The sequence below is a fragment of the Canis lupus genome, chromosome 14 (genome assembly GCF_048164855.1).
Source record: "Canis lupus baileyi chromosome 14, mCanLup2.hap1, whole genome shotgun sequence".
Lineage (NCBI taxonomy): Eukaryota > Metazoa > Chordata > Mammalia > Carnivora > Canidae > Canis > Canis lupus.
The window spans coordinates 39,190,398-39,215,296 of record NC_132851.1 but is presented as its reverse complement, the minus strand read 5'-3'; the positions used below and the strand labels follow the sequence as shown (position 1 = coordinate 39,215,296).

At 67.3% G+C, this 24,899-nt stretch overlaps 4 protein-coding genes and 2 long non-coding RNA genes across 19 annotated transcripts in view; 3 read left to right on the top strand and 3 right to left on the bottom strand.

The window, feature by feature from the left end:
- The first annotated feature begins 1,102 nt into the window (after positions 1–1,102).
- NAPRT (nicotinate phosphoribosyltransferase) lies at positions 1,103–4,448 on the top strand. Of its 4 annotated transcripts, none has more exons than XR_012007000.1 (13): positions 1,103–1,407; positions 1,590–1,717; positions 1,805–1,887; positions 2,012–2,142; positions 2,235–2,350; positions 2,528–2,724; positions 2,805–2,945; positions 3,265–3,349; positions 3,457–3,537; positions 3,624–3,726; positions 3,826–3,954; positions 4,054–4,161; positions 4,242–4,448. XR_012007000.1 is itself a non-coding variant. In XM_072774795.1 (13 exons), the coding sequence occupies exons 1-13, from the start codon at positions 1,182–1,184 to the stop codon at positions 4,302–4,304; spliced, it is 1,617 nt and encodes a 538-aa protein (XP_072630896.1). In that variant the 5' UTR covers positions 1,103–1,181; the 3' UTR covers positions 4,305–4,448. The 4 variants fall into 4 exon arrangements, 3 of the variants coding, with proteins under 3 accessions (XP_072630896.1, XP_072630895.1, XP_072630894.1); XM_072774795.1 differs by having other exon boundaries at positions 3,800–3,954; XM_072774794.1 differs by having other exon boundaries at positions 2,265–2,350; positions 3,800–3,954; positions 4,054–4,448.
- Positions 2,008–8,492, bottom strand: LOC140603963 (uncharacterized). Its single transcript, XR_012007001.1, has 3 exons — positions 8,223–8,492; positions 7,130–8,102; positions 2,008–2,968 (listed from the first exon to the last, which is right to left on the bottom strand). It is a non-coding gene; the product is annotated as an uncharacterized lncRNA (long non-coding RNA).
- MROH6 (maestro heat like repeat family member 6) lies at positions 4,762–11,362 on the top strand. Its single transcript, XM_072774796.1, has 14 exons — positions 4,762–6,380; positions 6,493–6,645; positions 6,802–6,956; positions 7,440–7,557; positions 7,698–7,882; positions 7,962–8,099; positions 8,195–8,309; positions 8,380–8,523; positions 8,742–8,915; positions 9,111–9,278; positions 9,543–9,662; positions 9,875–9,977; positions 10,075–10,140; positions 10,299–11,362. Exons 1-14 carry the CDS (start codon positions 5,799–5,801, stop codon positions 10,529–10,531), a joined length of 2,454 nt encoding a protein of 817 aa, XP_072630897.1. The 5' UTR covers positions 4,762–5,798; the 3' UTR covers positions 10,532–11,362.
- Positions 11,363–13,186: 1,824 nt separating this feature from the next.
- GSDMD (gasdermin D) lies at positions 13,187–18,875 on the bottom strand. Of its 10 annotated transcripts, none has more exons than XM_072774784.1 (12): positions 18,652–18,875; positions 17,972–18,098; positions 17,837–17,895; positions 16,500–16,721; positions 16,164–16,356; positions 15,625–15,793; positions 15,407–15,503; positions 15,084–15,137; positions 14,137–14,471; positions 13,915–14,056; positions 13,747–13,820; positions 13,187–13,599 (listed from the first exon to the last, which is right to left on the bottom strand). In XM_072774784.1, the coding sequence occupies exons 4-12, from the start codon at positions 16,714–16,716 to the stop codon at positions 13,357–13,359; spliced, it is 1,524 nt and encodes a 507-aa protein (XP_072630885.1). In that variant the 5' UTR covers positions 16,717–16,721; positions 17,837–17,895; positions 17,972–18,098; positions 18,652–18,875; the 3' UTR covers positions 13,187–13,356. The 10 variants fall into 10 exon arrangements, with proteins under 10 accessions (XP_072630885.1, XP_072630886.1, XP_072630890.1 ...); XM_072774785.1 differs by having other exon boundaries at positions 17,972–18,088; XM_072774789.1 differs by lacking the exon at positions 17,972–18,098 and having other exon boundaries at positions 14,137–14,312; positions 14,430–14,471.
- A 3,233-nt stretch (positions 18,876–22,108) lies between these two features.
- On the bottom strand, positions 22,109–23,249 carry LOC140603959 (uncharacterized). The gene is made up of 2 exons (XR_012006999.1): positions 22,922–23,249; positions 22,109–22,479 (listed from the first exon to the last, which is right to left on the bottom strand). It is a non-coding gene; the product is annotated as an uncharacterized lncRNA (long non-coding RNA).
- A 319-nt stretch (positions 23,250–23,568) lies between these two features.
- The window catches only part of ZC3H3 (zinc finger CCCH-type containing 3), an 87,533-nt gene continuing 86,202 nt past the window's right edge, over positions 23,569–24,899 (top strand). For both annotated transcript variants that reach the window (XM_072774781.1, XM_072774780.1), the window contains exon 1: positions 23,569–23,726. In XM_072774781.1, the coding sequence (XP_072630882.1) occupies positions 23,639–23,726 (88 nt within the window). In that variant the 5' untranslated portion in view covers positions 23,569–23,638. The remainder of the gene's footprint in view (positions 23,727–24,899) is intronic.

Genomic DNA, 24,899 nt, shown 5'->3' with positions numbered 1-24,899 from the left:
CACTCTGAGTCCTGTCCTGGTCTGGGCCCAGGGGGCGGGCACCATTGGGGCTGTCTTGCCATGCTCCAGGCCTCCGACTTGGCCTCCATCCCATCCGTGTCCAACCTGGACCCCTGCCTGTCCTGCGCCCCCCCCCACAGCAGGGATCCCAGGGGCTGTGCCCCCTCCCCTCTCCCAGTCTCTCCATGGTGTTTGGGTGACTGGATGACCTCACTCCCCATCAGCCCCTTCTCTGTCTCTTTGCCACCAGCCTGACTTCACCCTACCCCCACCCCCATTACAATGGTCACGTCCAGTTCAAGGTGTTGAAGCCAGAACCAGAGCGTGCCTCATCCTCCATAGGGCTGGGGCCCATCTCTGGGTTCCATTCCCTGCTGAGCTGCCCCCATGGGAGCAAAGGTGTCAGCCTGAAGCTGTTCAGGGAACAAAGGTTCCAGTGGCTGTCCTGGCCCTGCTGCTGTGGCTAGTCACGGTCCCCCGGGGGTTCCCAGGGGCTGAACTGTGCAGAGCCCTGCGGACCTCCCACCGTGTGGGGCGGGGCTCCTGCCTTAGCTGAGCAGCCTTCACATCCCCTGCCTGTGCTGTGACCTGGACGGGCCCACGGTCCTGCCATTACTAAGGTCCCTAGCGGCTCCTCCCCTGGACTGCTGGCCAGCCTGGCTGGTGGGACGGCCACTCGCGAGCTGGGGAAGGGGTGCGTACTGTGGTTCTGGTCAGAGCTGGTGTCCTCCAGGGACCCGAGCTACAGGGGCATGGACTGCTGTTCCCACCCCCTTCGGGGGGGCCCTGCACACCACTACAGCGTTCCCTGGGGGTGCAAGAGTCCGGGCGCCCGCGGAGGGTGGACAAACGCCCCCTTGCCCTTTGTCAGCACACACCCTGAGCTGTACATAGTGTTGCGCCACGTAGATGCCCACCTGGGGCAGGTTCGAGGCCCCTCCCCGGACCTGCCCCTTCCCACCCGCCCTGCAGCGCCAGTCCCCAGTCCCGGCTGGAGGGGGGCGGAGCCGCGAGCGGACCCGGCCCTGCGGGGGGCGGGGCGGGAGCGCGCCGGAACCCGGGGGCGGGGCCGGAACCCGGGGGCGGGGCGGGGGTCGGAGTCCGAGTCAGAGGCCGCGGGCGGGGGTCGGAGTCCGGGGGGCGGGGCCGGGGCGCGGATTCGAGTCCCGGGCGGGGGCGAGATGGCGGCGGAGCAGGACTCCGAGGCGCGCGCGGCGGCCCGGCCGCTGCTCACCGACCTGTACCAGGCCACCATGGCGCTGGGCTACTGGCGCGCGGGCCGGGCGCGGGAGCAGGCCGAGTTCGAGCTCTTCTTCCGCGGCTGCCCGTTCGGCGGCGCCTTCGCCTTGGCGGCCGGGCTCCGCGACTGCGTGCGCTTCCTGCGCGCCTTCCGCCTTCGGGACGCAGGTAGCCCGGCCCCGGCCCCGGCCCTCGCCCCCCGCCCCGGTCCCCCGCCGCCTAGATGAGACGCCCCCCGCCCCCCGCCGCCCGCCGAGCCCGGGCCGAGCCTCCCGTGAGCCCGAGGCTTCCGGCTCCGGCCCCGACGCGTCCTGCGCTGGCTCCAGCGGTGAGGGCCTCTGTCCCCCCAGACGTGCAGTTTCTGGCCTCGGTGCTGCCCCCCGACACGGACCCCGCGTTCTTCGAGCACCTTCGTGCCCTCGACTGCTCGGATGTGACGGTGCGGGCCCTGCCCGAGGGCTCCCTCGCCTTCCCCAACGTGAGTGTGGGGTGAGCGGGGCGCGCGGGGCGCACAGGGCGCGGGCCCGCCGGGAGTCGCCCAGCCGACACCCCTCCGCCCCCGCAGGTGCCGTTGTTGCAGGTGTCGGGGCCGCTCCTGGTGGTGCAGCTGCTGGAGACGCCCCTCCTCTGCCTGGTCAGCTACGCCAGGTGGGGTCCCCGGAGGAGTGGGGTCGGGGCTGCGGGGGCGGGCCCTGGGCCCTGGAGAGGGGCCCCCCCCCGGTGACCTCCCGACGCCCCGCCCCGCGCGGCCCCGGCTCCCTTGCCCCCACAGCCTCATCGCCACCAACGCTGCGCGCCTTCGCCTGATCGCGGGCCCCGAGAAGCGGCTGTTGGAGATGGGGCTGCGGCGAGCCCAGGGCCCCGATGGGGGTCTCACGGCCTCCACCTACAGCTACCTAGGCGGTGAGAGCCGGAGGAGGGAGGCAGGGGCGGGGAAGGAGACCTGCCCGGAGCCCTCCAGCCCCGCCTGACCCCACGCCTGACCCCCGGCCCAGGTTTTGATGGCAGCAGCAATGTGCTTGCAGGACAGCTGCGGGGTGTGCCCCTGGCGGGAACCCTGGCCCACTCTTTCGTCACCTCCTTTTCGGGCACTGAGGTGCCCCCCGACCCGGTCAGTACCTCTCATCCCTGCTGCACTCCAGACAGCAGACCCCAAAGCCAGTCCTTGCTCAGGGGAGGGTGGTCCACCTGAGCCACCCTGGCAGGTAGCCCCGGTGGTGGCACTGCCCCCGCTCAGACCTCCCCCTGCACGAGGGACTGCCCAGCCTTCACTGAGCCCTCTCCGTAGATGTTGGCTCCAGCCGCCAGTCCAGGACCCAAGGTGGACCTGACTGCTCGTGTGGAGGCATGGCTGGATGGCGTGTGTGCCCATCTGGGGCTGGGGGTGCAGGAGCCCCACCGGGGGGAGCGGGCAGCCTTTGTGGCCTATGCCCTGGCTTTTCCCCAGGCCTTCCAGGGCCTGCTGGACACCTACAGCGTGCAAAGGTGAGGCCCAGGTGCTCCCCTGGGTGGGCTCTGCAGAGCGGCCACAGCCCCTCACGCACCCTTCTTGTACCCGCCCACAGGAGCGGTCTTCCTAACTTCCTGGCAGTAGCCCTGGCCCTGGGGGAACTGGGCTACCGCGCAGTAGGCATACGATTGGACAGCGGTGACTTGCTTCAGCAGGCCCAGGAGATCCGCGGGGTCTTCAGGACCGTCTCGGCCCGGTGAGTCCCCCGGACAGTTATGCCTGCGGAGAGATCCCATGGGGGGGGCAGGAATGTTGGGATGGGGCAGAGGGAGGAAGCAGTTTGCCCCTCCCAAAGTGAGGAGCTCTGATCCAGTTGCTACCTCAGTAGAGACATTGGGCCCTTGGTGGGCAAATTGGGTGGGTTCACCCAGGGGCTGAAGCAAAAGGCCAAAACCTGCACGGCTGAAGACAGACCCTTGGCTGGTGTTGGTGGCCTGGCGGGGGGGGGGGCATCACTGGGGGGTGCATGTGACCAGGTACATCGGGGAACATTGGAGGGGCTGCCCCCATCACAGGTTCCAGATGCCCTGGCTGGAATCTATTTCCATCGCCGTCAGCAACAACATTGATGAGAAGGAGCTGGCCCGGCTGGCCCAGGAGGTGAGGTGGGGTGGGGCAGGGCGGGGTGGGGGCAAGCCAGAGCGTGGCTAGGAGGGCTCTGGGCCTGCAGATGTTAAGAAGGCCAGTGCCACCCTCTTCTCCTCCAGGGCAGTGAGGTGAACGTCATAGGCATTGGCACCAATGTGGTCACGTGTCCCCGCCAGCCTTCCCTGGGCTGCGTCTATAAGGTAGCGGATAGGGGGACCCGGTGGAGCAGGCCAGAGGGATCTCGGGTTGGGGAGGAGTCCAGCGATCCCAGCACACGTTTTTGCAGCTGGTGTCTGTGGGAGGCCAACCACGAATGAAGCTGACTGAGGACCCCGAGAAACAGACGCTGCCTGGGAGCAAGGCTGCCTTCCGGCTCCTGGGCCCTGAAGGTGAGCCCCTCCCAGCCCTCCAAGGCCCTTCTCAAGTCCCTGGGCCCCCTCTTCATTCTTGATGCACACACAGGGTCCCTGCTGTTGGATGTGCTGCAGCTGGCAGAGGAGCCACCACCCCAGGCTGGCCAGGAGCTGCGGGTCTGGCCTCATGGGGCCCGGGAAGCCTGTACCGTGAGGCCTGCCGGCGTGGAGCCCCTGCTGAGGCTCTGGGTCCAGCAGGGACAGGTGGGCGCCTCCAGCTCCTCCCGTAGTCTGCACCTTCAGCCGGAGTTGAGCCCTGGCTCTGGCCCCTGACCCAGCCCCTTCTTTCCGTCTTCCCCCCAGCTGTGCGAGCCGCTCCCATCTCTGGCCGAATCTAGAGCCTTCGCCCAGCTGTCCCTGAGCCGTCTGAGCCCTGAGCACAAGCGGCTGGAGTGGCCCGCGCTCTACCAGGTTGGTGCACGGCCACATCCTCAGCTGGCCCTGGGACCCTCTGTCCCAACGGCTCTCGCCAGCCTCTCTTCTTCCCACAGGTTGCATTGTCTGATAAGCTCCGGGCCCTGGTGGACAGACTGGGTGCGGGAGGATCCTCGTGAGAACCATGCTTGGGGGGCAGCCCTGGGGACTTGGTGGTTTAGCTCCCATATCGGGCTCCCTGCCTGGAACCTGCTTCTCCCTCTGCCTGTGTCTCTGCCTCTCTCTCTCTCTCATGAATAAATAAAATCTTTAAAAAAAGAAAATCTTAAAAAAAAAAAAAAAAAAAGAATCAAGCTGGGGTTTGCCTGAAGTCAACACATCACTCACTGTCCTGCACAACTTGTCCTGTGTCATTTTTTTCACCCAGCCTGCTGCTCCCTATACCCCCTGGGGCAGGTGGGCTGGAGTCTGGGATTGGAGTGTCGGTCCAGCTCCCAGGGGAGGCCAAGGCTGGGAGTGCCTGAGGCTCATGGAGCTGGACTCGGGGGGCAGATCTGAGGCTGGAGGGCACAGGACTGTGGGGAGACGGGGGCTTCTAGTGTCTATCTAGGATTTGGGGGAGTTGTGGGAGCCTGGGGGCGGGGAGCCATGGGATGGGAATGAGGTGCCAGAAAGAGGGCCTGGGGGACTTCCTGCATCCAGGCATGGCCGCAGACTGCACACCGACCATGGGCACGTCAAGCCTCCCGAGCCGAAGAGCAGCCCAGGTGTCCCTGGCCACTGCTGCTGCCAACCCTACGGGACTGCCACGGGGACACTGCGCTCATGGGCTCCACCCTACTGGCTTGGCATCTGTCACCAGGCCTGGACCTTAGAGGGAGCCAGCTCCTGACCCAGCAGCCTCCCAAAGGGAGGGGAGCCAGGGAGGAGATGAGCCATGCTGGGCCTGCCTCTGCGCAGGGAGCAACTCAGCTTCCAGAGAATCACTTGGGCGAGATGTTCTCCGTGCTGTGGGCTGCGGGGGGGCAGGGGCTCTCGGATGCAGGCAGCACAAGGGCGGCAAAGGCAGGCAGGGCAAGGGTGTGGAGAGGTGCTGGCTTCCTGGGGCCCTTCCTACGACACTTCCGCCTCTTCAGGTATCTGACCAGACTGGCTCTTCTGGGTCCCAAGGCTGGGTTAGGTTGGGCAGTGCCCCGTGTCACCGGGGGAGCATGCCAGGATCTGGGACAGAGGCCTGATCAGGCCAGCCCTGGGGGGCATGAGGCTCAGAGGGGTACAGGATTCACCAGGCCCTAGGGACCCACAGGTCACCACGTCCTCTGCACGGGGCCCAGGGGCCCTGACCTTACAACTGACCAGGATGCAGAAGGCCCACCCCAACAACAGCGGTCCCAGCAAGGGCGCCCGAGTGGCTGCAGGCACACTCCTCTCCCCCCAGCTCCACCCCTGCCCTGCCTGAGCTCAGAGGTGGGGACAGCTCTCTCGACCCCCCTCATCCCCAGGACACCTGGCTAGGTCAGAATGCGGCGGGGACAGCCCAGCTCCAGGCCCCACCGGCTCCTCTAGGGCTGAACCAGGCAAGGCCTTAGCTCAGGGCCGGCCCGGACTTCTGGACCCTGCTGGGGCCTGCTGAGGGCTGTCCACACTTGCCTGGGGTCTCCCCACCCAGGGGGATGGATGTTGGGGTACAGGTCCACCATCCCAGGGATCCCATCCCTTCCGCAGGGCCCTGGCGGGCACAGCCAGAACCCACACACTCGAGCTCCAGGCTGGCTACTCATTGCGAGGGCGGGAGGGCCCTTCACAAGCCACTGATGCCTACACCTGGGGGTGTCTGGAACGCCCCAACCCCCACACACAACGCTCGCACGCATGCGCCACCACGCCTGTCCCCGGTCCTACCTGCCCAGGGCCAGCTTCTAGGTCAGGCCCGGGCACGACTTCCCGGGAGAACCAGCACAGGTGCTGCAGGCCGGGCTCAGCTGAGCAGCTTGGGGTGTGCGGTGGCCATGGCCTGGGGACTGTGGGGCAGGGCCCGAGGGGGCCCTGTGGGGGCTCTAACCCTGTCGGCTCTGGCTGAAGGCATCCAGGCCAACCAAGGACAGACCCCGGGTCGCTCTTCTGCTGGCCCTCAGCCTGAACGTGCGCTTGAACCTGAGGTGGAGCCTCGGAGTGCAAGTGCCATCCCCCCAGCCGGTAGGGAGCCCTGCCCCTCGCCCAGGGGGCAAGGTCCTGCCCCTGAGGGACCCCACCAGGTGAGTGTGGAGGGAAGGGAGGCCAAGGGGACCCCAGGAAGGAGGTTGGGGGGCACTGGGGAACAGAATCAGGCGAGGCAAGACTTTATACTTCCCGCCCATCCTGTCCTAGGAACCCCAGAGTTCCTGGGAAGAGGGGGCGCTAGCTGACCTGGCCTTGTACACGGCTGCCTGCCTGGAAGAGGCTGGCGTTGCAGGGACCCAAGCAACAGCGCTCATGCTGTCCTCCGCTCTGGAGGCCCGGGGGGAGCATCTGGAGGACAACGTAAGCCACCCCCCCCAGGGCCCCCGACACTCCTGCCGCTGAGTTCCAAGGTGGGGGGACAAGCAAGCGGCCCGACCAGCGCACAGGCTGCAGGCTGCACCTGCCCTGTGGGGGCGCAGAGAGCGGCGGAGCCCTGATGCCCGCTCCCCTGTACAGGTGTATGCCCTGGTGCGAGGGCTGCTGGCGCAGGTGCCCAGCTTGGCCCAAGGGAGGCCCCGGCAGGCGGCTCTGCGGGTGCTGAGCGCACTGGCCCTGGAGCATGCGCGGGAAGTGGTGTGTGCGCTGCTCCCAAGCTCGCTGCCCCCCGACCGGTAACCTGCCGCACCCAGGCTGCAGCCACATCCCCGAGCCTCCTTCCCCATGCAGCTTCCTTCCTCTTCCTGATCCTTCCTGATTGGCGGTGGAGTTTAGCCCCAGTGGGGGGGGGAAGGAGGGGGGCAGAGCCTCTGAATTCCCTCCACCACCTATCGCCCTGCCCTCGCACCTGGGGGGCCCGGCTCGGGGCCCTGCCATTGCCCCCAGGTCACGCTGGGAGCCCAGCCCAGGGCTCCAGGGTGGGACGAGCAAGCCAGCTGGCTTCTTGGCCCCAAGGCCCCTGGCTCCTCTGTTAACCTGCCCAGGAGACGTTTTCTTTGGTTTCATCCTCTGCAGTGACCACGTGCAATCCAGCTTCGTTTCCCTGCTGCTGGCTCTACGCGGGGTTTGGGGTAGTCTACACAGACGCCACTCATTCTGGTTCTCCGGGGTTTGCGGGGGCAGGGGGACTCCCCGTCTCAGGTGCTCCGTCCCCCCAGGGCAGCCGCCGAGCTGTGGCGCAGCCTGAGCCGGAACCAGCGCGTAAACGGGCAGGTGCTGGTCCAGCTGCTGTGGGCGTTGAGGAACGAAGCCGGGCCTGAGCTGGAGGCGCTGGCGGTAGGAGACTCCCCAGGGCCCAGGGGCAGGAGCCGGGGCGGCAGCTGCTCCTCAGTCTGGTCCTCAGGTGTCCGCGGCTTTGTCCTGGAGCTCTCGGTGTGCGGGGCACCAGGGCCTGAGCCCAGCTCCTTGTTCTGCAGGCCACTCGGGCCCTCGGGGAGATGCTGGCTGTGTCTGGCTGCGTGGGTGCCACTCGGGGCTTCTACCCACACCTCCTGCTCGTGCTGGTCACGCAGCTACACCGGCTGGCGCGGCGTGTGCGCTCCCCGGACGCCCCTAAGGTGCAGGCCCCATGGCACCGAGGGCCCCCGCACAGCCACGTCAGGTGAGGGGCAAGCGCCAGGGAGAAGTGGGGGCTGGGCCAGCGCCCTCCTCACCCTGACCCCCTGCCGCCGGCCCTGCAGCTGTGCTGTGGAAGCCTTGAAGGCTCTGCTCACCGGGGATGGTGGCCGCATGGTGGTCACGTGCATGGAGCAGGCCGGGGGCTGGAGAAGGCTGGTGGGAGCCCACACCCACCTAGAAGGTGTCCTGCTGCTGGCCAGGTGCTGCGGGCAGGGGGGCGGGGGGTGGGGGGTTACTGGTTAGGGGGAGCCCGGCAGCAGCAGGACAGAGAACGCCCATTTCCGCCCCACCCCAGTGCCATGGTGGCCCACGCTGACCACCACCTGCGGGGCCTTTTTGGGAACGTGCTGCCCCAGCTGCGCAGCCCCGACGACACGCAGCGCCTTACGGCCATGGCCTTCTTCACGGGGGTGAGCCTGCTTCCCCGCGGCGGTGAGGGGTGGCCGTGGATGCCTGAGTGCTGACCCGCCGCCCCCTCAGCTGTTGCAGAGCCGGCCCACAGCAGGCCTCCTGAGGGAGGAGAGCATCCTGGAGCGGCTCTGCGCCTGGCAGGGCGACCGCGAGCCCACTGTGCGCTGGCTGGGCCTGCTGGGCCTGGGCCACCTGGCGCTGAACCGCGGCAAGGTGGGGGCCGGGGGGAGGGGGAGGGAGAGGGGAGGGCACCGCGGCAAGGTGGGGGCCGGGGGAAGGGGCGCACCGGCAAGGTGGGGGAGGGACACCGGGGCGGGGGGTGGAGAGGGCACGGGGTGGGGGAGGGGCGAGAGGGCGCTGCGGCAAGGTGGGGGGCGGGGGGCACCGGGGCGGGGGCGAACGGCCGCCCACGAGAGCCCCTGCCCCCGCAGGTGCGGCACGTGAGCAGGGTGCTGCCCGCACTGCTGGGCGCGCTGGGCGAGGGCGACGCGAGGCTCGTGGACGCCGCGCTGGGCGCCCTGCGAAGGCTCCTGCTGCGGCCTCGGGCTCCCGTGCGGCTGCTGAGCGCCGAGCTGGGGCCCCGCCTCCCGCCGCTGCTGGACGACGTAAGCCCCGCCCCGCCCCCGCAGGACCCCGCCCCGCCCCTCTCTACAGGGCCCCGCCCCCCAGCCCCCACCTTGCCGCGGTGCCCTCTCCCCCCTCCCGCCCCCCGTCCCTCCCCCTCCCCAACCCCACGGGGACGCCGCCCTCACCAGGCTCTCCGGGTCCTGGGTCTGCCCCGAGCGCGTCCTCCCACGCAGGCCCGGGACTCGGTGCGCGCCTCGGCCGTCGGGCTTCTGGGGACGCTGGTGCGGCGGGGCCGGGGCGGGCTCCGGGTGGGGCTCCGCGGCCCCCTGCGGAAGCTGGTGCTCCGGAGCCTAGTCCCTCTGCTGTTGCGCCTGCAAGATCCCAGCCGGGACGCTGCTGAGGTCAGCCGCCCCCTAGACTGTCCCACTGCTGTCCCCATCCGGCCCTCCCCATCCCCCCGGGGCATCTGTGAAGTCTGAGGTCAGAGACTCCTCCAGGGACGCCCACGTCGGGGGCTCCCGGGTGCCTGGCCTTTCCTGGGCCGCTTACCCTGGGCTGCTCGGGCCCTCGTCCTGGCCGCCACCCCCCACCCCACCCCCCCACCCCCCCCCCCCGTCCCTCTTGTCACTTTCTGGACCTAACCCTGACCCCGTCCCCTGTCCTAGAGTTCAGAGTGGACCCTGGCCCGCTGTGACCAGGCCTTGCATTGGGGCCTGCTGGAGGACATGGTCACGGTGGCCCACTACGACAGCCCTGAGGCCCTAAGCCGCATCTGCCACTGCCTGGTCAGTAGGGGAGGACAGTGCCTGGGACGGGGTATGGTCGGCCGCCCACGGGCTGCAGTGGACACCAGGCCCCCCAGACTGAGTCTCCTCACTCCCCCAGCCAAGGTGGTGGCAGGCCTAAGACCTCAGGGCCTGCTGCCTTGCCCTGGGGGCTCCCCAGGGGACCCCAGCCTGGGGGCTTGCACGTGCTGCCATGAGCCCATCGCTCCCAGGTGCAGCAGTACCCGAGTCACGTACCCAGCTTCCTGAGCCAGACCCAGGGCTACCTGCGGAGCCCACAGGACCCCTTGCGCTGGGCAGCGGCCGTGCTCCTAGGTGAGGCCATCCTGCTGTCACTCAGGGCTCTGGGAGCTGGACAGGCCCCTCCCTGTTGGGGTCTGGGGCCAGCGCTCACAGGTGTGCCTCGGTCCAGGCTTCCTCATCCACCACACGTGCCCGGGCTGCATCAGCCAGGACCTGCTGGACTCCCTGTCGCAGGGTAGGGCCCAGCTTGCTCGCTGGGGTGTGGGGTCCTGGAGAGGCTGTAGGCACAAGGCCGGGGTGGGTGGGAATGGGCTGGAGGGCCAGGGCCTGGGGTACGTGGTGGCCCTGAGAAGCTGCCCCCACCCTCCTGCCCGAGCCGCCCTGTGCCTGCAGACCTGGAGCAGCTGCAGAGTGACCCGGAGCCCGCCGTGGTGGCCGCCGCCCACGTGTCCGCCCAACAGGTGGCGCTGCTGACCCACGCACAGGCCCGGCCCCGCAGCCTGCGACTCCTCCCAGAGGGCCTCTGGCCCCAGCCCTGCCCCCGCCGGCCCCCACCGGCCTTCGACAACAGCCCGTTCCAGCCCCGCAGCTTCATAGGCCGCTGGGGCTGCGTGGGACCTGGCTGAGCCCAAACGGAGCCAGCCCGGAGGGTGCCTGGGGCCAAGTCAGGCTCTGGCCAGTATGGCCAGGGCGGGTCTGCAGAGGAGGCCCACAGGAGTGCTGGTGGGCAGCCTGGGCCTGGTCCTGGGTGCACACACACCCTCCCCGTCCAGGAGCGCTCCGCCCGGCAGCCTCGGGGCCTAGGACAGCGGTGCCTCTTGTCCCAGCAACAGCTTGTTCTCAGCCTCCTATGCCTCTTGCACCCTGGACGGCACCCTGCCTCGCAAGCTGGGGTCTGGTGGGGACATCGTGAAACTGGCCTGACCCTGGGAGCCGGCGCCACCATAGGCTGCCTGCTTTCTGGGCCTGCGCACAGCCCGGCTCGGCCTCCCCGGCCCATCTGGGCTCTCCTCCCCAGCAGCCCCTCAACCCCCGTCCCCCGTCCCGTGTCCCAGTCCTCACTGGCCTGTCTCCGTGCCCCCACCCCATTCCTGCTTATCGTGTCACACCACCTGAGCCTTCTCCTGGTTTCCCCTGACGTCCCCGCTGGAGGCTTGGGACGACACCTGTGGCTTCAGGTGTGAGGTACCACTGTCAGCACCCCACCAGGCCGGGCCCTCACACCGGCTCTCCAGCGCCCTGCGTGGGCTTGGACGAGGACAGCACGACTGGACATGCAGGGAGGAAGGCCCTCTGGAAGCCCGGCTCCTCCAGAACGCCTACCTTGAACTATTCTCTCTCCCGCCTCAGAGAGGCCTTGGCTCACAGCCTCTTGGGGGGCTGAGAGCAATCCTCCCAGTCTGGAGACCCCTTGGGGCCCTGTGGGAAGTGTTTAAAATAAACACAGGTGGATGAAAGGGCTGTAGCATGTGTCTGGGACGGGGTCTGTGCCCAGGATGGATTCTGATGACCTCTGCCTGGTCCAGCGTGTGGCTGAGGATCACACGTGAGGCAGTGTAGCCAGGAATAAGGATCCACCCGGTGGCGGGGTGAGAGTCAGGCTGGTTCAGAGTCCAGGTCTGTGGCCAGGGTCAGGCGGGGCTCAGCCTGAGATAAGGAAGAGAAAGCTCAGGAGCTCAGGCAGGAGGGAGGTGAGGTGTCTCTGGGGCCAGGCAGGGTCAGGCTGAGGGCGCAGGTCTGCAGGGAGCCAGGCAGGGCTTGGGTGTTAATTCGCAGGCTCCAGAGCAGATGCAAAACAAGATTAAGCCGTAAGAAACGTAGGGAGGACGCAGGCCAGGCCAGGAGGCCCTCAGACTCCAGGGAAGGGAGGGCGGGAGGGGAAGCAAAGGGTTGGTGGGAGCATCCCGGGAGGCCGTGCTGGCCTGGGTGCCCTTGGGCTCCCAAGACAGGTGCTGTGCGGGGCTGGGTCTCCCTCCTCAGTTTCCCTGGAGGCAGCCGGTGTGGGGGGAGCATCCTCAGGGCTCTAACTCAATCGGGGCCATAAGCCAGGCAGAGCAGGAGCCTCAGGCTGCCCTTGGTGGCGGCCCCTGAGGCCAGAAGCCAGCCTGGCCTCCCCACAGCTGCAGCCCGGGAGCCAGGCCTCAGGGGCCCGCTTCTCACCAAGGGGAGCCCGGTGGGACGGAGGCCTTCTCCAGAGGAGGCCCCAGCCACCATGGAAGCTCGGGCGGGCTGTGCTTCCCTTCCCACCCCTTAGCAGGGGCGCAGGCTGTCTCTTGCATGACGCATCGTCCTGCTGGCGGCCCCGTGCCCATCCCCATTCCTTGGCCCCCACCCAGGACCACTGGACCAGCCGCCCTCCAGGTGTGGGGTCCATGCGACGTCCACGTGGCCCGAAGGCCCAGACGGTGGCTGGGCCCTGGGAGTGTGGCTGTCCCGCCCTGTGGCGCTGCTCAGCTGTGTGCCAGGTGAGCGTTTCCAGCCCGGGGAGGGGTCTAGGCTGACTGGCTCCACCGGACCTGCCCGCAGAGGGGCCGCAGGTGCTCCTGCCTCTGGAATGCTTCCCGAGATCTGGCCTAGGTCCCGTTCACGCACCATGGTTTCCTTGGCAGCGCCCCGGACCAGGACTCCCAAAAGAGAAGCGTGGGTCCTGGAGAAGCCCAACAGGCCTGGCACTGCCTGCCTCCCTCCGTGTGTGGGAGGCGCACCTAGAGGGTTTCTGGAACCGGGATCTGGGACGTTTCCGGGGCGGTCCGCTTTTGTTCTGATACTCATTCTGCCGTTGGGTTTGGATGCCACACGTCCTCCCGAGCTCTTGTCCTGGCGATGGCTGGACTCACGAGCCCTGGTCCAGGGTGGGGGGTCCCCGAAGCTGTGTCAGCAGCGGGCTGTGACGGTAGGACAGCACAGCTTCCTCCACCCTCCCGCATGACTGCATCTTCCACCGGGAGAGGGATCTGTCTCCCGGCTGAGCGTATTCCTGGAGATGGGGAAGGACACCACCTGTCCCTACCCCCGGGGCGCTCCCACCATGGGAGGCTGAATGCCCAGGGATCTGCCTCTGGGGCAAGGAGGGATTTCACTGCGTGTCCAGAGCCCCATGAGCCCCAGGAGGACAGGGAGCCCCGCGGTGTCACAGGATCCAGGGTGGAGACCATGGAGGAGACCCCCCCTGCTTGGCCCCCATGTCTCTCCCCACCCCGAGTGGGCACAGGAAGCCAAACAAGAGACGGTCCCTGCTCCCCACCCAGATCTAGGGCCCCTCAAAAACTCGGTGACCCATCTTTCCTTTGTGTATCACATTTACTGACTTTCCCCAGCTCTCCACCCCAGGATGCACTGGCCGCACGGCTGGGTGGGGCTCTCGCCTTCCCGGTGCGGGCAGCCAGGTGGGCATGAGCCCCACGCCGTCTGGAGAGCTGCCCAGCACGCTGGCGGGCAGAGCCGGTCAGCCCTAACAGGGGTCCTCGCTCAGGCATAACAGCAGTGCCAGACAGGCATAGAGTGTACACGTGTGGTCCCGGGCCTCTGGCTCCCAGCACACCTGGGGGTCGTCCACCTGCAGCTCGAGGCCACACTCCTCCAGCAAGACCCAGGCAGGTGCCTCTGCATCCCAGCTGCCCTCCAGGAGCCCCTGTGGCAGGGACACAGCCCTGCGCTCCTGCCAGGGGGTGCTCTGCTCCAAAATGCTCTGCACCTGGTAGGACAGGGTGGGGGCTTGTCCCTGAGCAACTCTTCCCACGCCGCCCCAGCATCCAGCACCTGCCCGCAGCACTCCATCCTAGAAGCACCTGGGGCCCCTCAGCACAGCGGCCCCTTCTCCCAGCGATCTGTGCTCTCTTACCAGCTTGAAGGGCCGGGACAGCTCTCCTGTCTCCAGGACCTTTGTGAGCAGCTTGAGCTGGGTTTCACTCAGCCCTGGGAGGAGACTTGAGGTAAGAAGGGTCCAGAAAGCCCAGCTGGAGAAGCCCGCATCTCTGCCCCGACCTGCCCCGCCCCAGCAGCGGCTCACCAGTCAGCAAGTCCACCAGGTAGAGAACGGGTCTGGCAAGTTGCTCTTCTAGTGCTCTGGAGGTATGCACCAGGCACTCGAGGACAGTGCCCACCGGACCTTCCAGGGGTGCCACCCACCCACAGAACAGGCCCTGTTCCAGCTGTGGACACAGGGAGGGGCTGTGAGCCCGATGGCCCGGGTGCAGCCCCCCCCTGCACCCACTCCAGCAGGCCCACTCACCGCCTCCTCCAGGGTTTGCAGGGCTGGCTCCTCCTGCAGCACCCGCACCAGGCCTGCCAGCAGCTGGTCGCACAGGCCCCTGGACAAGCCCCGCAGGCCCTCAGCCTGGGTCCCCACCTCTGCCAGCAGGCCCTGGAAGTCTTCTGTGACTGCCACCAAGTCCTCGCCAAACCCGTCTGCGGGGAGATGGCTGGAACTGCCCGGCTGCCCACAGGCCCCAGGAGAGCCCTGGTCGGGAAGGGCAGACTCCCAGGGGCAGAAAAGGGTTCCAGGGTTGTCAATAAGGTACTGACCCGACTGTATTTTGGAGCCTGCGCTGCTCGTGGGCTTGTGATCTGGAAGGGACAGAGTTAGGGTGGCGTGCAAGCCCCTGGGCCCTCACAACCCATCACCACCCCAACACTGGCAGCCCGGGCGGGTGTGAGGCTGTGCCAGGCCGGTGTCAGCGCTGCCTTGTAGCTGCCCCGCCCAGCCTGTGTGTGCACGTGTGTGTCCATGCATGTGCGTGCACATATCTGTATATGTGTGTCTGTGCATGCCTGCACATGTGTGTCTGTACATGTGTGTGGATGTGTCCGTGTGTGCATGTGTCCATGCATGTGTATGCCTGTCCATGCACGTGTGTGCATGTGTGCTAGTGTGTGTCTGTACATGTGTGTGCGTGTATGTGTGCACATGTATGCGTGTCCATACATGCGTGCACGTGTCCATGTGTGGGTATCTGTGCACGTGTATGTGTGTCCGTGTGTGTGCGTGTCTGTGCACATGTATGCATGTGTCTGTGCATGTGTGCGTGTCTGCATGTGTATGTGTGTGCATGCATATGCGCATGTGTCTATGCATGTGTGTGCGTGTGTATGTGTCTACTTCCACGCCTGGTCCTCAGGAGCCTCTCTGCTGAGCTGAGCTGTGCAGAGGCCCCGTCTGGGGGCGCCCACAGGCCTCACTTTTCTTGGACTGCTTGAAGGTCCTCTGCTTCTTGTTCGGGAAGAGGAGGACATCTGGCAGCCAGAGCAGAGATGGGGGGCACGTTGGCCGGTGACCCAAGCCTCCCCTCACCCACTGGGGCCACCCTACACCATTGGCCCCGCGTGCCCCAACCTCCCACTTCCCAGAGCATGGGCCCCCTCGGCCCCCTCGGCCCCCTCGGCCTGGGAAGTGGTCCAGCCAGGTGCTTGCAGCACCCCAGCCAACTGGCAGTTCGTCCCCTGCTTCCCTGCCTATCTGTCCTGGAGCCTGGGCCCCAGAAGTCACCCCAACCCCAGCTCACCCCAGTCAGGGCCGATAACCAGCTGGGCCACCTCGAATGCTAGGATGCTGCCTGAGGGGATGGTGACTGTCTTCTTCCGCCTCAGATGGCCCTGGCCCTGAGGGGTGGATGTGGGCTCAGGACGGGGCTCTGGGTTGTGGGGTTGGGTAGGCTGGGTGCTGGGGCTGGGGGTCTGCCTGGGGGCACCCCCTCCTGCCTCCCCAGCCCATACCACACACCTGGAGGGACAGGGCTCCAGGCAGGGAAAACTGGCCGGAGCCCTCCTGCTTATAGATCCAGGTGACTGTCACCTCCTTCTGTGTCTGCAGCACTTCTGTCACCACGAATATGTCGTTGCCACAGTTCCGCAGCTGCTCTAGGACTTTGTGCTGGGGCTGACGCAGGCGCCTGTGGCAAGTGGTTGGCCTGGAAGCTGCAGGGGTGTGTCTGGCCCTCCCCACCCCCGGGTCATGGGACCAGCTTCCCTCCTGGGACCTCAGCCTTTGTGCCAGCCCCGGGGTGGCCGGGAGCTCTGTGGGTGCCCAGAGACAGGATTCCCATCCTTCCCTCCCTGGGGGCTCCCGATGATGTTTGTGGGAGGGGTAGCCTGTGTGGAGAGGGGGCACAAGACCCAGGGGTGCCAAGTGGACATCCGCAGAACCTCCAGATGCAGCCAGAGCAGAGATGAGGGGCCCGGCACAGACTCCCTGGGACTCCTGACGCCCCAGGCTGTGACCCGGTGGCTGCCTGGGGTTGGCAGGTCCCCCCCGGGGCTCACCTCTCTTGGCGCATGGTGTCCCAGGTGTTGGGGACCACTCGCAGTGTACACACGTTCATCGAGGTGCTGAGGTTGTCAGCCACTGTCGCCTCCCCTGCCAGCTGCACCTGTCCTGGGGGTGCCAGCTCCACAGAGCCCTGCAGCTGCCCGTCCATGAAGTCGCATACGTGGAAGGGGCCATCACATTTCACATCTAGAGCCAGACCAGAGCTGAGGCCCCTGTCCTCCCACCTGCCACCCATCCAACCTGGGCAGATGGCCTGGAAGGCAGGAAGCCCAAGGCCCAGCGCGGGCAGCAGGCCGGCCAGCTGACGCCCTTCCCACCAGGCTGGGTACCTGGTTCTGGGTCATTAGGCTCCAGAATGTCCCTGATGGACAGGTTGATGCACTTGTAGCGGGGTTTCCAGAACCACAGTCTTGAGAGCTTCCTGGCCAGCAAGCAGTAGGGCTGGAAGCTGGTGGAGCTCCGCAGACTGTCCACGGGGATGAGCTTGCCTCTGTGGTCCAGCTCCCGGATCACGCTCTTGATCACTCCCTCAAAGGCAGATCCCATTGCTCCTGAGGAGGACAGGGGGCTCAGCCATTCTGCCCTCGGGGCTGGAAGAGGGGGCGGGACACCTCTGGTCCTGGATGCCCTGACGGGCAGCATCTACCCTGACAGCCACTCGACTGTCTCTCCGCGGGGCTGGTAGGCACCTCTAGGAGGGATGGCATTCGCAGCCCTCGGCGGGGCTCAGGCCATTCACACCATCTGTACCCAGAGGGCCCCGGGGGGGGCTCTCAGTGCTTGGGGGGGCGGGGGGCGGCCGTCAGCCACCCACAGAGACCTTTGTCACTTTGTCCACCCAACGTGGCTTAGAGCCACTCACAAAAAGCCGCCACTGAGGGAGGGAAGGGCAAAGCAGGAGAGTGACGCCAGGACAGTGCTCTACAACAGCCGGGTCCCCCGCTGAAGCATCCCGAGGGCAGGGGAAGAAATAGGAAGCACCGAGCTTCTGGACACTGGGCACAGGGGCCCGCAGCCTGGCGCAGCCACAGCGTCCCCCGCTTCCCAGGATGTCCTCGGGGCTTTCTCTGTGCCCGGAGTTCCATGAGCCGCCTGTCCAAGGCTGAGGCCTCAGGGACCAGAGGCCAAAGCAGGCCTGACCCCGGGACATGGGAGGCCTGGATCCCAGGCAGGGGAGCCGGCCGGCCCCAGCCACTGCGGTGGGTCAGTGCTGGTCCGTGTGTGGAGGAGGCCAGGGGTGCCTGGGAGGCAAACCCAGATGGGCTTCCGAGAGGCCTCAGACTTCCCCAACGGGTCTGGGTCTACAGGGAGCCGGGGAGGGGCCGTGAGCAGGTGTGCCCCAAAGAGTGGGCATTGCCCCCGCTCAGCGCGAGCCACCCGCCCCCCCCCCCCGGACCAGGTAGAGGGAACGTACTGGGCACAGGGAGCAGCTCACTGTGACTGTCACCCCCGGCTCCAGGCCCGCGACGGGAAGCAAGTCCGCCCCAAGACCAGGGCGGCGCTGCTCTGCTGAGGAGCCTCCAAGCAAGCGTAGCCAGCGCCCGGACCGAAAGTGAAACTTTGGCCTCTTGACGCCAGCAACCACTCCCGGAAACACCCCAGCCCGCAACGGGGAGGGGGGGTGGGGCGCCTCCTCCCGCCCAGCCACCCAGCCCCAGGGCCTCGCCTCCAGCTGCAGCCCTTCTGAGGTTTCCTTCCTACGCTCGCTCGGGTCCGTCGACGTTTCTGCAAAGAAAACGTTCAGAGGGTCAGCGAGAGCGGCCTGGGCGCCGGTGGGGGTGGGGGGACAGCCCGTAGGTACCCCGTTTCTTTTGAGGAGACGAAAGGCTCTGAGGTCGGCCGTGGCGCTGCTGTCACGACTCCAGACGCACTGAAGCGAGTCGTATGCCGTGTGGACCGCTCGTCCATACAGCTGTTGCTGAGAAAACCTGCAGTCAGGAGTTTTTTTTTTTTTTCTTTAAGATTTTATTTATTTATTTATGTGTGTGAGAGAGAGAGAGAGAGAGAGAGGCAGAGACCGAGGCAGAGGGAGAAGCAGCCTCCTTGTGGGGAGCCCGAGGTGGGACTCTATCCGGGACCCCAGGATCACGCCCCCGGCTGACTGCGTTGCTAAACCGCTGAGCCACCCGGGCCGCCCTGGAGTCAGGTTTTCAACATCCAGGCTGTCGTCCCACTGGTGCTGGGCAGCGACAGTCACGGCCAGGGCAGGACAGCCAGCGGGAGCCCCGCGGGCTCCCCCTCCCGCGCTCCCAGCCCTGACACCCTGGAGGCCGCACGGGGCGAGGCTCGGCCGGCTGCCCCTCGGGGGCGGTGGGTGCTTGTGGTGGCCGCAGCTGCAGGCCCGCCCCTGGAGGCCACTGCTGCCAGGAGCAGGAGGCTCCAAGAGCCTGAGCGGGGAGCCCGTGTGTGCTCACGCGTTTGCTGTGTGCGCTATTTGCGCTTGCACACATGTGTGCCTGTACACATGTGTCGTGTGCATACCTGTGTGGAGGCCGCGAGGCCAAGGCCGGGCCGCGGCTGCTGATGCTGGGAGGCTGTCCCGCCTGGGGCCTGTCTCCTCAGGCACAGTCTGCTGCTTCCCCTGCTCCCGCGCGGCCGCCCCCGGGGCCCTGGGTCCGAGGTGGAGGAGCTGGCGGGCATCCGTGGGCAGGCTGCTGTGCAGGGCCCTGCCACAGCCCTGACGGGGGGGGGGAGGGTGGGGGCCGGGGCAAGGCTGCCGCAATTCCTCTTTCGGTTTCAGTTTCTGCCAATAACCAAAATACGAGGCACTGGCCAAGCCCAGCCCGCTGCGTGTCTATCTCCCAGGCTCCTGGCTTCCTGCGAGGACAGAGGTCAGCCCTGGCACGGCCTGTGGGGACAAGAGGTGGGAGGGGCTGCCTCTGTGCCCTGTCCCCTCCCTGGCTCCCATTCAAGAGGGGAAGTGTGGCCAGCTGGACACTTTGAGGGCCAGGAACTCCAGGGCGACACTATGTCCTCCTCAAGCCCACCCTATGTCACATGATCACAGGTGAGGCTGCCCTGGCCAAGGCCCTGGGGGTCTACAGGGATGGCAGGTTGTGACCCCAGACGGGGAGGCCGCGGGCACCTCGGGCTGTGTGCGGGGCCTGGGGGTAACCCAGAGCACTAGGTGGAGGGCACCGCCCCAGGTACCCCGGCCCGAGCGTTGGGAGCACACAGGGCAGGCCCCAGCACCCCCAGCACAAGCAGCCCAGGGCCGGCTACAGCCGGTGGCGACCGTTACAGGGGCATTCCTGGAAGTCCGCGCCCACGCCCTCCGCAGCCTCCCCACCAGCCCCCATCACTGCTTCTGCCCTGTGCTCACGTCTCTGTCGCGCCCCCTGGGCTACTGGGGTCCCTCGCTCCAAAAATCAGTCAGGATTAGAGACTTCCCTGTGGCGGCGGCCCAGGGCCAAGAGAGTGCTGAGTGCAGACGAAGTCCCAGAAGTCTTCTGAGAATTAAGTCCCCCCTCACCCTGGCATCCCTCCCGCTCCATCCCCACGGCCACCCAGGGGGTCAGTAGCTATGGGCCTTGGGGCACAACTGCAATGACCTGGCCAGCAGTCGCTCAGTCAATGTTGTGCGGATCTCAGGGCGGCGGGGTCAGCTGCAGAGCAGGGCGGGCTGGTCTCAGGGGCGGCTCAGGGGCACCCAGGGGTCTGGGGGCAAGGGCAGCAGGAAGGCCCCTGCACTGGGCCCTGCAGTGATCTGTCTGGTTTGCTGGGCTTTCTGCCTGCTGCAGTGGGGGCCGCAGGACCCTATCCCGCCCCAATGGGACCTCTGCAGGAGAAAGCAGCCCCCTTGCTCACGCTCCTGGTTTTCTGGGCCTTACTTCACTGCCCCAGCTGGGAGGAGCGCTCACTGCCTGAATCCAGGTATCGCTGGGGCAGGAGGGGAGTGGTTACTGGCGGGCCCCACTTGAGGTTTGCTTAGGTCCAGGCATGTGGGTTGTCCCTGAGCATATTGTGGAAACGCCGTGCTTTAGGGCACAGTAGACCCCAACACCTTTCTTCCAGACTGGACCTGGCTAAGAGTCTGAGGGTCATGCTTTTTAGCGAGGGTTAGGTGTGGGAGGTGATGCTGGGGTGACGCAGGGATCCCCAGGTCCTTGGGGGCAGCCGTCTCCCGCAGGGACACCTGCTCCCTTCCCTCTGGGATGAAAGGCGAGGGGGCGTCCATGGGGTCGCGGTCCCAGCCTGCCAAGCGCCTGTTTCCCCCCCCCCCCCCAAGGCCTGGCAAGCCTGGCTCCCACCTGCGCGCAGCTCCAGAGGGAAGGAGTTGGTAGGAGGGGTGGGAGTGCCGGGGTGGGTAGAAGGAGGCGGGTAGCAGGACAGATCTGACACCTTGACGTTCCCTGAGAACGTGCCTGGTATGGCTACGCTGCTGCGCTCTCCTTAATAGGCCCTGCCCCTTCAGAGTGGTGGTGCACTTGCGGGGCAGCTTTGTGCTGTGGCGGAAGCAGCAGCAGCAGGAGAGTGGCAGCTGGGCGTGGGGAAGGTGGGGAGCAGCAGGCCTCACTCCAGGGCTTGTCTGCTGAACGTCTGCGGTGGAGACCTTGGGCCGCCCCTGCCTGCCCCGGGCAGCCCTGGGAGGGTGCGGCTCAGGTCAGGGCTGGGGGGGCGGTGAGAAAGGCTGCGGGAGGACGGTGGTCAGCAGGAAGCAAGCACTGCGGGGGAGACGGCACGTGGGGCTCAGGAGGGCCCAGGACGGACACCTGCCTCCAGAAGTGACCCCTGAAGACGGTTGTCGTGGGAACTGGCTGTGCTGATGTCCTGACACCAGAGCGGCGCCTGGCCTGCTGTGAAGGGCTACAGTGTGCTCGGTGTGTTTGTCTGCTGATCATAGAGAACGCGCCACGTCTCGGGGCCTGGGGGCTGTCAGTGAAGCCTCTGCCTTGGGCTCAGGTCAGGATCTCGGGTCCTGGGATCAAGCCCCACGTCGGGCTCCATGCTCAGCACAGAGTCTGCTTCTCCTTCTCCCACTCCCCCTGCTTGCTCTTTCTCTCTCTCAAATAAAAAAAAAATGTCCTGTTGCATTTTTAAAAAAGATTTTATTTATTCATAGAGACACAGAGAGAGAGAGAGAGAGGCAGAGACCCAGGCAGAGGGAGAAGCAGGCTCTATGCAGGGAGCCCGATGCAGGACTCGATCCCGGGACCCTGGGGTTATGCCCTGGACTGAAGGCGGCACTAAACCGCTGGGCCACCTGGGCTGCCCCGTCCTGTTGCATTTTGAGGAGGGTTCCTAAAAACGAAATTACTCGAAAAACCCTCAGGGCCTTGGCGCACATTTCAAGTTGCCTTTCGTTAAGGCTTTGCCGATGTCCGGAGTAGTGTGCATTTCTGTGCCCCCCACACCCCGTGCCAACACTGAACAGTGTTTCCGTTTTTGCCAGTTTGAGGAGCGTCAACGAGTTTTGAGCGTAACTGTTAGGATCAGTTTTGGTGAGTTAGCTGGGGCAGCAGGACGTCCTTGCTAGTTTCTCACCCCGGGGACAATCCCCAAGGCTGTGCCCTCTGGGGGTGGCTGGGCTCTCCTCTCTGCCACCGCAGGACTGGACCACTTGTCCCATAACAGAAGAGAACAGGCTTAGGGCCAGACTCGCAAATCTCAGGAAATACCCCCACCTCAGTGGCGTGACCGACGCCCGCTGAGTCAAGCATAAACGTGGGAGTCGTCCTGAATTACGCCATCTAGGCTGGACACAGCAGAAGTGGGCCGTCCCTGCCCCCGGGGCATTGCCTGGGTTCACAGCTGCCGGCTGGCTACCAGTCCTGTCCCGTGTTTGGCAGGTGGCTGATGGTGAGAGCGCTGGCGGCAGAGCTGCTCGGTTCTGTCCTCCACCGGGCCAGCCGACGCGTTCACGGGGTGATGGTTGTAGGAATCTCAAGGGAAGCAACGCAGGACGAGCCCAAAGGACCCAAAGGAGTGCTTTTCAGGATCCCTGTGACAACTCCCTTCCCATTTATTGTGACAATTCCCTCCCCTGCCCTCAGGGTTTTGGCAAGTACGCAGGGCACCCTGGGCCGTCCCGCCCGGCCTCCCTCCTAGGGCGCCTAGGCTGCCTGTGGGGGAGGAGGGCAGGGGGTGGGACAGAGCATGGACAGGCCGGGTGGTGCCTGCAGAGGGACCAGAAAGGGCGCAGGAAGCAAAGATGGTTCCAGATAGATTCCACTCCTCAAAGGCCTCTGGGCTGAGAGGGACGCCCAGCTGCGGTTCCACCCTCGTCTTCTCAGCCTGGCACGCGCCCCCCAAGAGGCTCCAGAGTGTCCACCGCTGTCGCTGTCCGCAGAGCGGGCGGGGCTGTCCCCCCTGCAGACACAGCGCCTGTGAACGCCTGGCCTCGTTGCTGGCACGCGTTTCATCCCCGGTAGGGGGATCCGGGGGGGGTGGGGGGCTCAGCGGTGGAGCACCTGCCTTTGGCCCAGGCCGTGACCCCCGGGGTCCCGGGATCGAGTCCCGCATCGGGCTCCGTGCAGGGAGCCTGCTCCTCCCTCTGCCTGGGTCTCTGCCTCTCTCTGTCATTCATAAATAAATAAAATCTTAAAAAAAATAACCCTACGGTCGGTGCTGCGGGATCAGCGCTGTGGTCCACGCTTTTCCTGCTCCTGCGGTAGCTCTTCCTTCCGCAGGCGGCCCCCTCCCCGGCCAGCTTCCTCTTCCCTCGGCACCTGCCGCCGCCCCGCCGCCCCGCTCCCCCGCCCGCCGGCTCCCGCGCGGCCTCTAGGTTCGGCTGCTGAGCGTCCGGCCCCACCGTGCCTTCTCCGCAAGCCTCCCGGGCTCGCCCTCCGCGGCTCGCGGGTCGTGCGAGGTCGGTCCACGCGGCAGCGCCGCTTCCCGACGCGCCCTCGCGGCGCCGCAGGGCTGGTCCGCCGCCCACCACGCCCCCTCCCTTCGGGCTCGCGGCCCCGCGGCCAGGCTGCGAGCCTGCGTTCGTCCGTTTCCGCCGACACACCGAGGCTCTCCCGCTCTCGGCGGCTGCTCCTCCCGCCCCGACCCACGGAGCAGCGTTAGCAGCCCCACCGGCCGCCCCCGCGGAAGCCGCACAGCCCAACCGTACGGCAGCGGGGGGCGCGGAGACCCCAGGCCCTCCGCGGCCCCGCCCCTCCGCGGCCCCGCCCCTCCGCGGCCCCGCCCCCTCCGCGGCCCCGCCCCCTCCGCGGCCCCGCCCCCTCCGCGGCCCCGCCCCCTCCGCGGCCCCGCCCCGGGAGCTTGCGCCACTTGCCGGCGCTCCCTACTGACGTCGCCCGTCCCTCGCTCTGCGCACGCGCGGCCCCGCCTTTCCACGGGCGTCGCCAGGACAACGGCGCGTCCCCCGAGGCCCCGCCAACGCTCCGGCCTGGCTGGCAGTGCGCAGTCTCGGCGCTCCCGCGGGCCCCGCCCCGCTCCCGCCCGGCTCTCGCCCCGGCCCGCCCCGGCCCGGCCCGACTCCGCCCCGCCCCGCCCGCGGGGGAAAAACAGTCGCGCGGCGATGACGTGGCGGGGGCCTGGCCGGGCGTCGCGGACTCCGGAGATGGAGGAAAAGGAGCAATTACGGCGACAGATCCGCCTGCTGCAGGGTGGGTCGGGCCGGCCCGGCCCCCGCGTCCTTCGCTGTGCCCTTGCTGCGCAGCGAGCCCTGCCCGCCCCCGGAGGGCGTCGCTCCCCGCCTGCAGTGCCGGCGGCGGGTCGGGCGGGTGGGGGGGCCCGGAGGGGGCGGCCGGGGTCGGTCCGCGCCCGGGTTTCGGCGGACGGTTAGTGCGGGTCCCGGCGGCGGCGGCGGGCGGTCGTCTAGTAACCGCGGGAGGCGTCCGCCATCCCGTCCGCCGGCGCCCCTCGTCCGGGGCCGGGCGGTGCGGCGGGGCCCTGGACGTGTGCATCGGCTCCTGCCCTGCGTGGCCCGGCCCGGCCCCCGGCTTCCGCTTTCCAACGCGCACATTCCCGTTTGCGCGGATCCTCCTCAAGACTCCGGCCTTGGAAAGCGGCCGTCGGGAGGGGCCGGGCGGGGGTCCAGCGGCCCGGGCTTCGTGGGCTCCTGGCCTGCGTGCGCGGGACGCCACTGGGCCTGCGCCGGGGAGGACCTGATGGGGGAGGCAGGACCTGTCATGGGGGGTGTGGGGGGGACAGGACCTGTGACGGGGGGTGTCGGGGGGGACAGGATCTGTGACGGGGGGTGTCGGGGGGGACAGGACCTGTGACGGGGGGTGTCGGGGGGGACAGGACCTGTGACGGGAGGTGTCAGGGGGGGACAGGATCTGTGACAGGGGGTGTGGGGGGGACAGGACCTGTGATGGAGGGTGTCGCGGGGGGACAGGACCTGTGACGGGGGGTGTCGGGGGGACAGGACTTGTGACGGGGGTGTCGGGGGGGGGACAGGACCTGTGATGGGGGGGTGTCAGGACAGGACCTGTGACGGGGGGTGTGGGGGGGACAGGACCTGTGATGGGGGGTGTGGGGGGGACAGGACCTGTGACGGGGGGTGTGGGGGCGATAGGACCTGTGACGGGGGGTGTGGGGGGGACAGGACCTGTGACGGGGGGTGTCGGGGGGGACAGGACCTGTGACGGGGGGTGTGGGGGGGACAGGACCTGTGACAGGGGGTGTCAGGGGGGACAGGACCTGTAACGGGGTGTGGGAGGGGACAGGACCTGTGACGGGGGGTGTCGGGGGGGACAGGACCTGTGACGGGGGGTGTCGGGATAGGACTTGTGACGGGGGGTGTCGGGGGGGGACAGGACCTGTGATGGGGGGTG